The sequence below is a fragment of the Polistes canadensis genome, unplaced genomic scaffold (genome assembly GCF_001313835.1).
Source record: "Polistes canadensis isolate GaletaPanama2010 unplaced genomic scaffold, ASM131383v1 scaffold_79, whole genome shotgun sequence".
NCBI lineage: Eukaryota > Metazoa > Arthropoda > Insecta > Hymenoptera > Vespidae > Polistes > Polistes canadensis.
In genome coordinates, this window is record NW_014569626.1 from 485,263 (window position 1) to 499,990 (window position 14,728).

The 14,728-nt window shown below is 33.7% G+C and overlaps 1 protein-coding gene across 1 annotated transcript; it reads right to left on the reverse strand.

The window, feature by feature from the left end:
- Positions 1-1,518: 1,518 nt before the first annotated feature.
- Positions 1,519-13,357, reverse strand: LOC106786680. Its single transcript, XM_014748333.1, has 8 exons — positions 12,462-13,357; positions 6,773-7,019; positions 6,268-6,467; positions 5,761-5,964; positions 5,068-5,295; positions 4,297-4,625; positions 4,043-4,177; positions 1,519-3,955 (listed from the first exon to the last, which is right to left on the reverse strand). The coding sequence occupies exons 1-8, from the start codon at positions 12,517-12,519 to the stop codon at positions 2,198-2,200; spliced, it is 3,159 nt and encodes a 1,052-aa protein (XP_014603819.1). The 5' UTR covers positions 12,520-13,357; the 3' UTR covers positions 1,519-2,197.
- Positions 13,358-14,728: the final 1,371 nt, after the last annotated feature.

The following is a 14,728-nucleotide window of genomic DNA, read 5'->3' on the forward strand; positions in this document are numbered from 1 at the left end:
TGTGTGTGTGAGAATGAAAGAACAAATAAAAATGCACACGTGGGAAGAGTATGATGGTGGTCCTTAGTTCGCGTCCAATCAAATGCGTCCGCGTTAATTACAATAGTGCAGCTGTGAAGAAAAAACAAAAAAAAAAAAAAAAGAAAAAAAAAAGAAAAAATCGCTTTTAAAAAACGTTGAATCGTTTCGTCGCGCTACTTCTTTATAGGACGAGTCGGAACCAAATTTATTCTTTTTCTCTTTCAATTATTATTATTATTATTATATTATTATTATTATTATTTTGTTTTTTCCCCCTTTTTTTTTTTTTTTAATAGAACCGATAGATTATTGTATTATTATTAATATTATTAATATTATAATTGCATTACACGTATATGAGTACATACAAACACACATACATAAGCGCGCGTACACGTAATAAAACATATGTGTCCACACCATTTTTACTTATTCAAGTTCGTTCACGGGTTTTACCTGATAAGACTGCGCGTTTGTTGATTATTGTTTGTAAAGGATAGAATGAATGTATCCCCGAGTTAGGGGTAGGTGATAAGGGGTGGGGAGGGGTTGGAAGGAGAATCGATAGAAACGAATTTTGAAAAAAAAAAAAAAAATATATATATATATATATCTCTCGATATATTCGCAGTCTCTTCCTCGGCCAGTAAAACTGCAACGATCATGCATGATCGTTGCAGAATATTTTTTCCTTTTTCACTTTTTATTTTTCTATACCCTTCTTTCTTTCTTTTTTTCTTTCTTTTCGTCGTCGTCGTTGATATTTTCCTCCACTTGTTTATTATTTTTTTTTCTTCACCATTTTATACACGACGCGTCAATCGGTACCTGAAGAATCGAGACGAATGGACTGCGAACACGTGTGTGTGTGTGTTAGGTTTATTATTATTATTAATTATTATACGGACATATCGGGAGTTAACATATCCTGAAATGATCGTAAAGATAATGAAGGGGGGCGGGTTGATCGATTGTAAAAATAAAATATATTACGAGTATTTGTAAGTATATATATATATATGTGTGTGTGTGCGAGTGGGAGTGAGAGTAAGAAGAAACAGGGGGATGGGGGACAATATTGGTGGTCCGAGAGGACGCATTTCTCAAGAAAAGAAAAAAAAGAAAAGAAAAGAAAAAAAGGGGTTTATTATTTATTTTAAGTAAGAAAAAAAATCTAGGGTAAATAATAAAAAGAGAGAGAGAGAGAGATAAAAGAAATCTAACGCAGTGTGCGAATGTTTGGACGTATTTGGTACGAATGAATTGGTAAGATGAATTTAAAAAATTGTATGAATGAATGATTGATGATATGGGGGATTATAGATTAAAGAATGATAATATGGCGTATTGGTGGCGAGAGATACGAAGATGATGATAATAATAATAATAATAATTATATAAAACAATTAATCGGTAATATAAAAGAAAAAAAGTAATGGACGAAAGAAAGAGAGTGAATGTGAAAAATAATTTTCGGGCCGGAGCTCTATATATATAGATAAACTATATTATATTGTAAAGATTCCTATATATATATACAAGTGTAATAATAATAACTAAGGAGACTCCAAATTTTTACCAAAACAAAAGAAGAATAATAAAATAGAAGGCAATGGAAAGAAAGTAAAATAAACTGATGATAAGTTTGATTGATGGGAAGCCTTTTTTTAGCTAAAAGCTATCAAGTGTTGTCTACCACCTGGTCGATGTTTACATTCTTTCATCAAACGAAATAATCTTAACAAATAACAAACAAAAAAAAAGAGAGAACCTAAATCCTACAAAATAATAACAATATAATAATTATCCTTTGCGAATGTCTCATAAAATTCCTTTTATTTAAACGAGCGTTCGAAGAGTTCACCATGTGTGCGATATTAAATCATTTTATTCGATCATTTTGCGACATTCGAACGCTAGTTTTCCTAATTATGGGGGAACAAAAAGGGACTGATTAATAAAAGATGATAATAATAATAATTTACGAAGACGAATGTGAAATGTTAAACTAAAAGAATAAATTAACATTGTGTGTTCCTTTTTTTTTTTTCTCTTAAATATCAATTCGATGATCACGGCCACCACCACTTGGCCTGATTTGAAAATTGAAGCCAATTTTATTAGGCATAGTTTGATAATCTAATTAGTTTAACTATGGCTAAATGATGATAGACCATCAACGATCCCTTTCGAAGGATGTAATGGATCTACCGAGGTCTTCCTCAGGAATCAATGGTATGTATCTCGTTCTTGGATCCTTTCTTCTTTCGTAAGCGTACGGAAATATCATCGTCCTTTTCGGGAAAGATTTAGATTCTCTGCTTTTGTTTGAACTCGATGATCTTGGAATCTTTTGTATATGGGAAGTGTAAGAAATCGTTGAGCTAATCGTTGAACGAGATTCATTAATTTCGGTCGACGACGGAAAAAAGTCGTCATCGGTGTTTTGTAAATCAATCAGTGGAATGAATTTACGTTCCTCTTTAGTTTCATCGGATGTTGATCTTTCGGTAATTATTAAACGATTTTCAGAATCTATCGAAGAATTCATTGATCTCATCAAATTTTCGTTCATGGTATCATCTGTTGAAATGATAGTCGTTGATTGACGCGTATTTTCGGTTATCGGTATCCAATCGTTTAATTTTTTCGTCGAAGTTATCGTTTCTTGATCGTTATCTTCTAAAGATCTAGACACGTTAATATTCCTTTGAGAAATCTGAGAATCCGGTTCTTTGATCGGCACCCATTCGTCATTACTTTCATTTCTTTTTAAAGTTACGTTATCCTCCTTCTTTATAATAACGTCCATCGAACTATTCGGATCAATGACGACATCCTTTACTTTCTCATCCTTTTCAATACTTTCCTTTTGTAATAAATCCAATTGCTTTGCGTGTTGGTATCTCGATCTTACTTTATTTTCAAAAGATTCCTTTGTATCCATTCTATCTCCCAAAGGTGGAAAATATTTCGGTTCTTCTTGACGTAGACCACTAACAAAACTGGGAGTGTATTGGGAAATCAATGGCAGTAACGTTTGCCTGGCATATTTTTCGGCTTGCGCAAGTATTCCTGCCAATCTTTCGGGTAAAAATTGTACGGTAAATCCTCTGGTAGAAGTCGACGAAGTTTCTTGTATCTCATCGTCTTGCCTTTCCTCGTCAAAACTTGTATTCCTTTTATTTAAATTTTGTCTCGTTGAACGTGGTCTTAAAATTGGTTCGGTGATTTCCGATAATTTTAAAGACCTCCCCGCGGATTCTTTTTTGTTCGAACGTAAAACGGGTTCACGAATTTCTGGCAAATATTGTTTCGTCGTGACCTCGTCATCGTTGTCGTCATTATCGTCATCATCTTCATTGTTTTTGTCTTCGGGGGTGGTTTCGGTAAACGACGAAACACGTTGGATAAAATTCGAGCCGGAAAAACTTCTACCGTTTTCGGTTTCCCCGTTGTCCAAAATATTCGACTCGCCGCCGTTTGATATTTCAACGATTTTCCATGAATTACTGGAACTATCGTCAGTATTCTCATAATCGTTGGATCCATCGACCAATCGAATATTTTTCTGATCTTTCGTGAATGGTCCGACACCTTTCGTGCCGGTTCTCTTTTTCGACGTGAACTCGTTAGAATAAGCATTTCGAAAATCATAATTTTGATCTTTCGTGAAGGGCCCAATACCACCTTGTCTATCTTGAACCATGCGTTCCAATGGGACTATCATCGGATTCGTTATGTTTTCTTTCTCAACAGGTATTTCGCAATCACCTGAATAAAGTGGCAAACGACTAGCTCGTCCAGATTCCAAGATCAAACCGTTTTTACATATAGACAATGTTTTACCAAAACTATCGACCAATGCAACCTTGTCTATGCTCCAAGTTACCAATCCAGACGATAACCATCCACTGTAGGCTGTATATTTGATCTATTCACAAAATTCACATAGAAAATATATTAATAAATAACAATAAAGTAATAGAGATCTCGCGAGAAAATTTAGGATAATAATAACCTCGATAGATTGTACGTTGTTAACTGCTGGATGTGGTACGACAATCTTTTGAAGCGTAACTCCTACCAAAAGTTCTTCATCCTTTCGCGTCATCGCAAAACTTTCGTTGAAGGATCCATCACCTATCAGCGTTATCTAAAATAAATCATTTATTTATTATTATTTTGAGGAAAGTATCGTAATAATTATTAGTATAAAATTGATGAAGCAACAACTACGATTACGCGAGCCGATAGATATTCGAAACAATTCACCTGCAATTTGCCATAACTTCTGGTTGGTCTTTCGCCACGACTGTTGTAAACCTTAACTTTGTATTGATGAGCGCAAAACGGTTCTTCATCTCTTGTTATTAGATAAAGCTGACCTCTAGCTGGTAATTTGTCGCTGTAATAACCCATGTCACCGCAACCCCTATTATTATCCCCGTTAACATTGCAGGGAAAGCATTCACCTTTCAGAAGACCATCGTAGCCACGTGGACAGGGGAATGCAGGGAAACGACACTTTGGGCTGACGGAATCGGTGAATAATTTGTAAGCCCGTCGATGATTGCACAAAGATCTACCTTCAACTGGGGCAGCTAAAAAAATGTCGATGTCAATCGTAAGAAATTGTAAACCGAGTTTAGAAAGTATCGATGTACAAACCATACGACCACCATTACCGTCATATTTTTCAAATAAGTTACTAGTCGATGGTGTGTCGTATCGTTTATACCTCGACCCGTATAACTATACGACCTACTTTCTTCCAAGATGAAGAATTCAAGCTGTTTTTCTCATTCGTGTAGGAGGAGGTAATGAGATACTCTCGATTCGAAATAAAACATATAAGCGAAAATAAAATACGAACGAACGGACACCACGGAGGAGGTTGTGCTTTCTAATCGGAATGATCTATACAATGCACGCACGCACGTGCATACGATGCTCGATCGGTTTAGAAAATACGAACAATCATTTTTCTATTATTAACACACTTGTTTTTATTATTATATTGAATCTCTAAATAAGATAACTTACACCAAATGATGTCTGATACAGCTCCAACGAAAAGATTCGAGCAACCAGTTTGCATTCGTCCACCGTTTGGATAAAAATCAACGTCACCCATTGGCTGCCAAGAACCAAGTCCTCCGAGTATTAATTGTTCACCGTTGCTGTGTATCACGTCGACGAAATTGGCATCTGTCTCGTCCAATCGTGCTCGGGGATCTTGGGATTCGAACAGTGGCCCAGCTGGATCCAATCCTCAGATAAAAAAAAATAAGATACGTAAATCTTTTATTTTAATAGAAATTTATCATATGCCCACAACCTTGTTCTACAATTCTTTCAACAGGTTATCAACTGATCGATTAATAATTACGTTCACTCCGTGTTGCGAAAAGTATACCTTTCCAATGGATTTATTTGAATATCAAACAGATTCATTTTTCATTACTATCCTGCGGCCTTTTATTAATTTCTTTCTTTTTTTTTTTTTTTCAATCACATAAAAAACCAATCTAATCATAATTCAAAGTAACTTTGAACGCGTGTCATTTCTTCATACGTTAGATCCCCAAGAAACGAAGGTAAACGTTTCGTAAGATTTATAAATGAATTCTGTATAAACCAGTTTCAAGTCCATAAAAATCAATCGCGTTGATTGATCTGCGTTAAAAAAGACAGAGAAAGAACGGGGGAAGGGGGGAATAAAATAGATATACCTACCGGTGATTCTAGAAACGTTTCCTAATTCTGCCCCAGCAAAACCAGCTACGTGTGCACCAAGACTGAACCCGATCAAATGTACCCTCTCTTGGGGAACTTCCAAGTTTCTAATCAATTTGGCCAATTGACGACCGACCAGTCGAGTATTGGCTGCTGCTCTAACGTAATTTGGCACTGCACTTCCTGGACCCCAATCAACGCACACTGGAAACGTATAACAAAAAGAAGAATTCAAATAAACGATTAGAAAAATATTAAATCAAGTGTGGATTATATTATTCCACGAGATTTCAGACAAATGAAAATCATCTCGGATATAAATTCATGAAAAATCAAACTAAATGACATTAATACTATTAATAGGGGTCCCTCCCCTATCAAAGCAATCAACTTTCTTGATCGTAGTATAACGTGCGTTGGTTGCACCACCAACAAATTTTTTGAGATTAATTTTTTGATTGCTTCAGTTGATTTTTCTTTTGTTAACGATTACTTAAGGGGACGTACCAATGTTACACTCGTGAACGGTCATTAAAGCCAATCTCATCTCGTAAACCCACACGTGATCGCAACTAGATCCAAAACCGTGTACTATAACTTTGGTCGGCAAATCTGGATCTATGGCACGGTGAGCGTTATCGTTTATATCTTCAGCTGGCACTTCCATTGGTATTGATCTCGCTTTTCTGCTACCGTAAACCAGAAATCTGCGGATACAAATCAAGAAACATTGGATAACGTTATTTGTTATTTCTCTTTTTGATATATATAGAAATACTTTCCAATCTTGAGATACACAGGCTAACTTTGTATTCCTCTACTATGCAATTATTTTCTTTTCTAATATACTATTAATGTTATATAGAAAATAATAGATTATATATGATTATCTAGGAGAAACGTACGATTAGATACGTAATACTCTCGTAGACACCTGTTACTTGAACTTGAACTTTTCGTTAATTTGACCTATTTGGTGTGATTAGTTAATATAATGTAGGACATTTCTTACCTGGTACCAACATCCTTAGGTGGAGAAGGTAACATTTCCAGATAACTGAACGGTCCGGTATCTTCGAAACATCCAACATCCTCGTAACAAACCTTAGACACTTCTCTTTTGTTTCTGTGACGTTCACGTTTGTGTAAGGACCATTCTCTCATGGATTCTACAACGGCTCGAAATATTTCTGCATCGTTTCTTTCGTCCAATGACTCGTCGAGGCTCGTAGGCCATGACTCGGCCAACGTAAAATCTCCTAAATCAAATATTTGTCATAAATTTTTAATGAAATTAACTTATTCCTCATCTTATTTTTCGAGTAAAATTCCATTTGCGCGCGTTGTCCTTTATTATATATATTTGTGTTAATATTTTCATTATTATATAAAATGAGAGGAGAACAGAAAAAAAAAAAACAATTGCAGGAATTGTAACGGTGTTTTCGGTTCGGTGCACGGACAGCAATTATTTAGATTAGCATAACGCGCCTAAATACTCAGCCCGGAACAAGATCATCCTGAAATGAAGATACAAACGGCTTCTTTTTGCGAATCTATAGATCAATCAATCTCCGACATTTACACCTCGTTTATTATGCTCTGAATATTTGATCCTATTGTGTCTTAAAATTCGCGGAATTACTCGACGAATCGTAACCGAAATCTAAATCCTATAATAAATAATCCTAAATTTGATAGTTATATAGCCTATATAGTTGAATATTAATATTTATACCATAAATTTATTTATATTATAGATATGATAATTATATGTTTAATAAGAAGATGATCATGAAATTTAATCAAATTATTCTGGCAACTATAGTCAACTATAGTATAAGTTCTACCCCTAATAAATTATAATATTGCAATTAAAAATATTATCAATTAGGGAACGAAAAGATAAGTCTTGTGAAAAGAAAATGAGATAAGGAACTTGCAATTATAGTAAATGCAACGTTTGAATGATTCTTTCGTTTAGGTACATCCATCCTGAACTTACGACCTAAATTTTATTCGTGTTCATTAGTTTGGAAAACTAAACAATGAATAAAAAAAACTCGCACGAGCGTAAAAAAGATACCATCAGTAGCATTTGTGTGTGTGTTTTTTTTTATCCCACGAATTTCGTAATAATTTTGCAAATAGAAAATTTGTCCAATTTCCAAATTCTTACAAAATTGCAATTTTAGAATCTAACGAATTGTATTAAATCTATGTGTTATAACTCGAGCATGATTGTGTAAATATTTAAAACGAGTAATAACGTAACGTCGACAAAAAATGGCGAGCCAACATTTCATCCGTCAATTTCATTTTCAACTAATAAGATTGCAAATGGCATATTTTATAAACTAACGTGTACACACACAACAACGTATATATTGCACGCTCAAATGTGCAACATTTTATTTATCGTTTCTCATTCGACAATAATCTCGACCTTAATTTCTCACGTAGACACCTTGCGAAAACGCATTATGAGAGAGAACGTTCTGCTTCTCCTTCGTTAACCATAATCGATCATCATCCATGCATCGACTTACATACATCTATGTGCAGACATAAACGGTCAGGAAAATTGCATAATGCATATTAGAATTCTACGTAATCAGAGATACGCGTGTTATAAACGTATTTTAATTTTCAATATAATCCTTTTTTTTTAAAAAAAACAATATTCGCCAATTCGCTAATTGAACAATCGAATATCGTTGAGTATAATGAAAAAACAATAGGATCTGATTAACGGTAAACTTAATGAAGAATATGTGTATTTATTATGCAATATAGAATAATCATCTAGCAATCTGTCGAATGTTTCCTATAAGACACATTTATTAATAATAATAATAATAATAATCTCTTTTATGTGATTTGAAATAAATTCATTCGATTAGATGAATAATTCGTGTTGAGAATTTTCATTGACAAGTTCGAACGAAGGAAGGAATAAAAAGGAGGCCTTTCATCCGTTCATTATCATTCGATGGTTTCTTTCCCTCGTAATGTTTAAAACGGTAATGGTCATGGGTATTCTCCAAGTGACAAGAAGAGACACGAATTGCTGTCAAGTGAGTTTCGAAGAGGGACGACTTAACGGTACGACAAAAGACCGTGTCTGAACTAACACTACTATATTTCTCGACAACGGGATCACGCGAGACACATTTTATGCTAGTTGCCAATTGAATAATAAACGATTATTATTCGTAAATCTTTTTAAAACAAAATTTCATTTCATATTTCTATCAATCAAGATCACTAGCGTAATGACAATTTTCTCTCATTTTATTTGTTATTCAAGTTATTGTTATATTGTCTTCCTAATGATCCGAATCTTTCGTGTTTTCACAAGATTTAATTAGAGTTTTTTATTGTAATTAACGTGTATATATAATATCTGATGTCTCACGACACATTTAGATATCAAGAGGAAAATTTGAACCGTCGAATATATCGTTTGAGTATAATGAAAAGACAATAGGATTCTGATTAACGGTAAACTTAATAATGAAATACTTCCTATTATTATCCTTTATTATTCATTATTTAGATTTATTATTCTAGTATCGTAATTAACCGTTGAATCGAAGTGTGTTCCAAGTGATCGAATCGAAGATGACACGAGTTGAATGACAAACTATCGATTTTCGCTTTTCAAGGCAAACGATTGAATGTGTTGAAACACAGTTGTTCGCGATTACTAGTTTATCAATCGATAAACGAGAATATGATTAACATGAATCAGACGTATATATGCAATTTAGGTTTGAACGAGTTGTATGATGCAGCTACTAATGTAGGTTCACTAACCTCGGATTCATGGAAACCGTGTCATCTTTTAATCTTGTATGGGTTTTTTTTTTTATACGTGTACGGGGGACGCATACACAAAGACATTGAATTATGTTTATTGTCTGTAACATAAGAAAAGAAAAGAAAAAACAATTCACGTGGTAGATGCATCATTCGTCGTACCGACCTGTATTTATTTTTCAAACGTGAGATATTCTGCGAAATAATGTCGAGATGAAATGAAACAAAGCTTAGCGATAAAGTTTTGGATATATACTAACGAGACGAGAGAGATTACTTCTCGAGATCAATAAAACGATCATCTCATGACACTAGAATCTAACGAGATGATGAGGAATGAAACGGTAAAGTGGATCAACCGTAACCACTTGTTGATGACCTCTCCATAGAAAAGTAGGCACACCAACATACTCGTTTACCTAGTTACGTGAATCCACGAATTACAAGTGTCGGCAAACTTAAATGATCAAGATTAAACGTAAATGCTGTATCTTACGAACGTAATTCAGTGTCGTTGTACAAAAAAAAAACTAGAACGAAAAATTAACTCGATTCGTAGGAAAATAATAACTAGAAATAATTTGTCGTAGGTGGTATATATGTTTAGAGTAAGTCAAGAAGAAAAACGAACGAGTAAAAATAATTGATCAATGGAATGTAACGTTGTTCTGATTTACATATGAAAGGACACTAGCATTGAAAGTGGACGGGCAACTGGATTCACGATGAAAGTCAGGCAATTCTTGAAGACTATACTGCACAGACAGACAAACTGTACTGCACAACATATTCTATCAGCCTTTCTCGTTTCACTGAAAACACGGGCATAATAAATCACTACTTTTCAAGGTCTAATCGACGACTAATCTCGTCTTTGTCCGGAAACGAATCCTTCCTGATTTCACTTCGCGTAAAATCAAATTCACGCGAGTGCATTTCCAAGGAATTTACGGGAAATTTTGGGTCCTTATTTTTCGGAAAGAAATAAGACAGACGACTATCGTAAACCCTGACATTGAAATATTCAAAACTGGCAGGAAATTATTCAAACATATATTCTCACAGACTGAGAATTAAAGTCTGGAACGAGAAGAGTATTACGAAATATAAAAGTATATAACGGAGGAGTAAGGTAGTCAAAGAACCGTTTTCTTTCTCCGTTAGTAATCGCGTGGTCGAAAGTGATTATCTATCTTTTACTTTTTTTTTTTTTTTTTTCTATCTTTCTTTCATCTTTCTTTGTTTTCTCGTAAGAATCATTTCTTTATTAAAGTAAACGCGTCTATAGTTTTCTCGGCAACGAAATTAATAGAAATGATAATAAAACAAACGCAATAATTCAATCACCCGGTATATTATTATAGACATAAAAAAAACCTGATCGAATCGATGTGTATCTTGCAAAAGCAATGGACTCTCCTTTCTCGATACTTTTCTCTAACATTTCTCCTCTCTCGATGTTTCTTTTTCTCTTCTTCTTCTTCTTCTTTTTTTTTTTTTTTTTAAATCAATTTTAACCTACAAATCTAAAAACCCTATAAACGGACATTGTTTCATAAATCATTCGTATTGATTTGAAAAGTAGTAGACGTGAATCATGCGAGGATGTCTTCGATACAATGTTGATTAAATAATTCGCGTGTTTAGTTTTTGTGTCTGTGTGTGTGTGTGTGTGTACGCGAACATTTAAAGAAATAATTTATCTTTGATGATGATGATGAAGAAAAGTTTAAATGATCTAGGAAACAAGTACAAAGTACAACCCCCTTATTACAAACGAATTTAATAATGTATCCAAGAGTTAAACGGTGTTCTCGAATTTCGTGATGCACGGATCTTTGAAGCGGGGAGTAGATTTTTTGTTGTTGTATTTTTCTTGCATACACACAACACAACACACAGACACAGATACATACGGATATAGTACTATAATGTTCCGGAGAGAAATTAATTGGCCGGAGAAAGGCGAGTGGACCGTGTGCTCGTGAAGAAAAAAGGGTCAAATCCGTTGGCGAGTCAGTGAACGCAACCTGAACAGCGTAGTAAACTTCAACACACGCAAACGTGCAAAAAGAAAAGTATAGTTTTCAACATAAGTCTCTACCGGGGCTTCTTTTTAATAACGTCGTTACACTTGAGCCAATTATACAAGAGAGAACATTCGATCAATTTTCTTTTTTTTTTTCTTTTTTCTTTTTTTCTTTTTCTTTTTTTATACTCGTGTTATAGAACGAAACTTACTTTCTATGATTAATCATCGCAATCTCTGCCAATTGTCATATTCACGGTCAATGCCACGCAAAAGAGATTCTCTTTCGCAATAACGAACAACAAAATTAGGATGATTATGTTAATTAAATTGGTAGGATAATCGTGTAATTAATGAATTAAACGTAACTCTTTCTCATCGAGATAAAATTTATTTAAATGTGTATTAACGTGACAATTTTCATTATTCCGAGAAATAAGAAAAGTATTATTTTTTTTTCAATAGAATATATTTTTCACATGATAAATATTTGTAATGTATGGAAAAATATGCGGGTCTGATAAATGGGATCCCTCCCACCTACCCTTTCTTAACTGTTCGTTAAATAACACGTAGGTTTTTTTGCAATTATTCGCACGTTTCTCGTTGAACTTCTCGTTCGCAATAAAACGATGGCCTAGACCGCGTTTAACATTTTAATCGTTGCATCGTGGGGACTTTAATGTTTTACAATTGCAATTTCGACGATTGATTTTTGATTAACGTTACTCGCTTAAGTTAATTTAATTGCAATGAAGTGTTGTTTGAGAATCGCATTTTGCTTTTAAATGATAATTAATGGAGGATAAAAAAAAGAAAAAGAAACAATGATGACATGAAAGTTGCTTACCGAGAAAGCTGATCCATCGAAGTATCCAAAGAAATAACAAAATCTTGTTGCCGATCATCGCACGGATCTTTGATCAGCGCGGAAGTAAGTTGATAGATCGAACATCAAATCAGTAGCAACAGTAGCAGCACCACCACCATTCTCGGTGAATCAAATAATGGGGGGAAACAAATCGAGAGATAATAAAAAAAAATGAAAAGAAAATTTCTATTAGTTTTATGCCACCCTTAAGCGTTGAAAATTATTCCATACTTAGCCGGCAATTATACAAACTAATATGTTGTGAAAAATAAATGATTAAAAAATTATTATCTCGAGATAATATATTTCTATTTGATAGGAAGAGAGGAATGAGAAGAAGGAACAACAACAACAAAAAAAAAAAGAAAAATTCGATCGACGAACTACGACGATGCCTCCTCGTCGTCTGCTTTCTCTTTCGAAAGAAGGAGAGTAGAAGCACGTTGGTTGGTTGGTTGGTTGGTAGTGGACGCGCGCACACACTTTACCTCGAGCCTAACTCAAAACAACATTTCCGAGGAATCATTCGGTCTATCACCAATCTCTTTTCCTTCCTTCAATTGTACATTTTTTGTTCTCTCGTAGATGAAAATTTACATCGAAACGTTTTTTTTATTGTATTTCACTTGGATCCTCCGGCGTTCTCCAAAATGGCCGCCTTAAGCGTATAACAAAATTAGGAAAATGCGTGTGCTATTTTATCGGTTCAATTGAAATACTTGGAAACAAATCTTTGACGATGACGATACGCGAGATTATCAAAGACGACTATGACGACGACGAGCAGCTTTCGAAGAAACGCAAAGAGAGAGTCGTGGACTTTGAAGGAACACGAGTCGTTGCTACCTCGTGGCCTACTATAACAGAACTGACTCCCACCGAGAAATAACACCGTCTCTTTACCTGCCATAAGCGCATGCCCTCGGCTATTCATTTCCTCTCCACACCTGGGTCTATCGATAATAACACATACATTTATTGCCAATCATCTTTTTTACCTTTATTTTATTCTTTTTCTTTATCCTTATTCATCATCTTCATCCTTTCATTATTCCTTCTTAGTTTTCTTTAGCATCATCATTAGGAAATCGTACAGGAGCAATTGAATTTCTAATCAATCGTTTACTTTTTCTATTTACCATGTAAACATACATAGAGACATAGAGAAACTTTTCTTTTTTTAGAATCATAATTAGTATGATAATTATAATTCATATTTCAATGAAATTCAGGTTAAAATCTTAACGACAAGTGTGGACGATCATCGGTAACGTCAATTTCTTCGAACAATGCTAATCGGATATCTTTGTTTGGGGACTCTGTAACTAAGACAAAATTCGAATTGAAGTTCGAATATCAATTAGATTTTAGCACCATATAAGTGCTTCCAATATTTCGTGTTCCATTGCCTAACTTAGACCGCAGAATTTTCTCGGGTTGTCGCAATAGAAAAGTTTCACCGTAATCGAAAGTGCTGCTTGTCCATTGTGATGTATAGCGTGTTACCAAATATTATTATATTAGAAGGGACGAATAGTGCCAATCTATATCTAGAATTTTTATTAACTTTAGAAAAAATCTCGACTTAATTTTAGAAAAATTCCTGACTTAATTTAAGAAATTATCCCTACTTAATTTTAGAGAAAATCTCGACTTAATTTTAGAAATAATCTTGACCTAATTTTAGAAATAATCTCGACTTAATTTTAAAAATATTTTCGACTTAATTTTAGAAATTCTCTCTGCTTAATTTTTTAAGTTCCTTTGACTTAATTTTAGAAATTATCTCGACTTAATTTAAGAAATAATCTCGGCTTAATTTTAGAAATATTCTCGACTAGATTTAAGAAATAATTCCGACTTAATTTAAGAAATAATATCGACTTAATTTTAGAAATAATATCGACTTAATTTAAGAAACATTCTCGACTTAATTTAAGAAATAATCTCGACCTAATTTAAGAAATAATCTCGACCTAATTTAAGACATAATCTTGGCTTAATTTTTTGAAATTCTTTTGACTTAAAATTAGAAATAATCTCGACTTAATTTTAGAAATAATCTCGACTTAATTTTAGAAATATTCTCGACTAGATTTAAGAAATACTCCCGACTTAATTTAAGAAATAATATCGACTTAATTTTAGAAATAATATCGACTTAATTTAAGAAAAAATCTTGGCTTATTTTTTTAATATTCTCGACTAGATTTAAGAAATAATCTCGACTTAATTTAAGAAATAAT